Source organism: Anser cygnoides, chromosome 28, assembly GCF_040182565.1.
Source record: "Anser cygnoides isolate HZ-2024a breed goose chromosome 28, Taihu_goose_T2T_genome, whole genome shotgun sequence".
In the NCBI taxonomy this organism is placed as follows: Eukaryota; Metazoa; Chordata; class Aves; order Anseriformes; family Anatidae; genus Anser; species Anser cygnoides.
In genome coordinates this window covers 2,327,750-2,329,570 of record NC_089900.1, presented here as the reverse complement: position 1 = coordinate 2,329,570, position 1,821 = coordinate 2,327,750, and the positions used below count along the sequence as shown (strand labels likewise).

The following is a 1,821-nucleotide window of genomic DNA, read 5'->3' as shown; positions in this document are numbered from 1 at the left end:
TGCAGATGCTATGGAAGAGTCAGCTCTGACCTTCTGTTAGACACATATTTACAGAGCCTCAAGAGCAAATAGAGCAGTGTTGATCCTCAGCAGAAGTAAGATGAAAAAGAAATATTACTCTAAGAGCATAATAAATGCAAATGATACCAAAGATAAGAATAACAATAATGATAATGAAAGAAGGACCAGGCCTGAGGGGAGGTACCAAGTTAAGTCATTTCTGGAAAAAGAGGGGAAATTTCTCACTATTCAGAAACGTCCATGAAATCACTTTCCTAATAGCCCACTTGAGCTCCTGGTTAGATGAGGGGGTTCAATGTTGGAGGTATCACCGAGTACAGAACTGCCACCACCAGGTTCAGGGATGGGGAGGAGATGGAGGGGGGCTTCAGGTAAGCAAAAAAGCCAGTGCTGATAAACAGGGAGACTACAAAGAGGTGGGGGAGGCAGGTGGAGAAGGCTTTGTGCCGGCCCTGCTGAGAGGGCATCCTCAGCACAGCCCTGAAAATCTGCACATAGGAAAAAACAATGAAAACAAAACAGCCAGATGCTAAACAGACACCAGTCACAACTACCCAAAAACTCTTCAGGTAGGAGTGTGCACAGGATATCTGCATGATCTGGGGGATTTCACAAAAGAACTGGTCCACAGCATTGCCTTGGCAGAGGGGCAGGGAAAATGTATTGGCAGTGAGCAGCAGAGCATACAGAATCCCACTGCCCCAGGCAGCTGCTGCCATCTGGGCACAAGCTCTGCTGCCCAGGAGGGTCCCATAGTGCAGGGGCTTGCAGATGGCAACGTAGCGGTCGTAGGCCATGACGGTGAGAACATAAAATTCTGCTGATATGAAGAAGAGGAACAAAAAGACCTGTGCAGCACATCCTGCATAGGAAATGGCCCTGGTGTCCCAGAGGGAATTGGCCATGGCTTTGGGGAGAGTGGTGGAGATGCAGCCCAGGTCGAGGAGGGCGAGGTTGAGGAGGAAGAAGTACATGGGGGTGTGGAGGCGGTGGTCGCAGGCTACGGCGGTGAGGATGAGGCCGTTGCCCAGGAGGGCAGCCAGGTAGATGGCCAGGAAGAGCGCGAAGTGCAGGAGCTGCAGCTCCCGCGTGTCTGCGAATGGCAGGAGGAGGAACTCACTGATGGAGTTGCTGTTGGACATGTGCTGACTCTTGGCCTCGGAGCCTGTCCAAAGACAAAAGGACACAGAGAACTTAGGGCAGACTTCTCTGAGCAGAGCTCTGTACTTTCAGCAACACTCTTCCTTTCTCACTCACCTACACAAACGCATTCTCAGCAGCAGTTTCATTCTCTTCTCTGGCTGGAGCTCTGCTTCGTGTTGGCTGAGTGCTGTTTGGAGCAGCAGCCTCTGCCCATGAGTTCTCTAGGACTCAGCCCTGTTTTGCAGCAGTGGGTACCTGGGAAAGCTGGTGACCCATTCTGAAACTCATAGTTTGGTTCAGATGCTGTGCACCTGTAACGCAGAGTGGCTGTTCAACATCCTCCAGCAGGATAACCCCAGGGACACCGCTGGATGTCCTTAAACCAGAGTGAGCTGAATAGAGCCAGCTCATCTCCCAGCCCTACGCACCACAGTGCCCAGAGCCATATTGCCTAGAACAACTTGGGCACTTTGCTCCCAGGGATAAACCTCCAGAGCAGGACTCAGTACTCTGCTGTTTGAGATCTGGCTTTAATCCCACTGCCCAGAGTCTGAGGAGAATAGTAAGGGCAGGATGGATGGGAGGGGAAACACAAAGAAATGCCTCATTGCTTCTGCTGAAGAAGCCAAGAATGAGAGTGAGAGCTGGGCATTTGGG

General features: G+C 51.3%; 1 protein-coding gene across 1 annotated transcript; it reads right to left on the bottom strand.

The window, feature by feature from the left end:
• Positions 1-299: 299 nt before the first annotated feature.
• On the bottom strand, positions 300-1,528 carry LOC136787031 (olfactory receptor 14C36-like). Its single transcript, XM_066984138.1, has one exon. It carries the CDS (start codon positions 1,161-1,163, stop codon positions 300-302), a length of 864 nt encoding a protein of 287 aa, XP_066840239.1. The 5' UTR covers positions 1,164-1,528.
• Between the last annotated feature and the right edge of the window lie 293 nt (positions 1,529-1,821).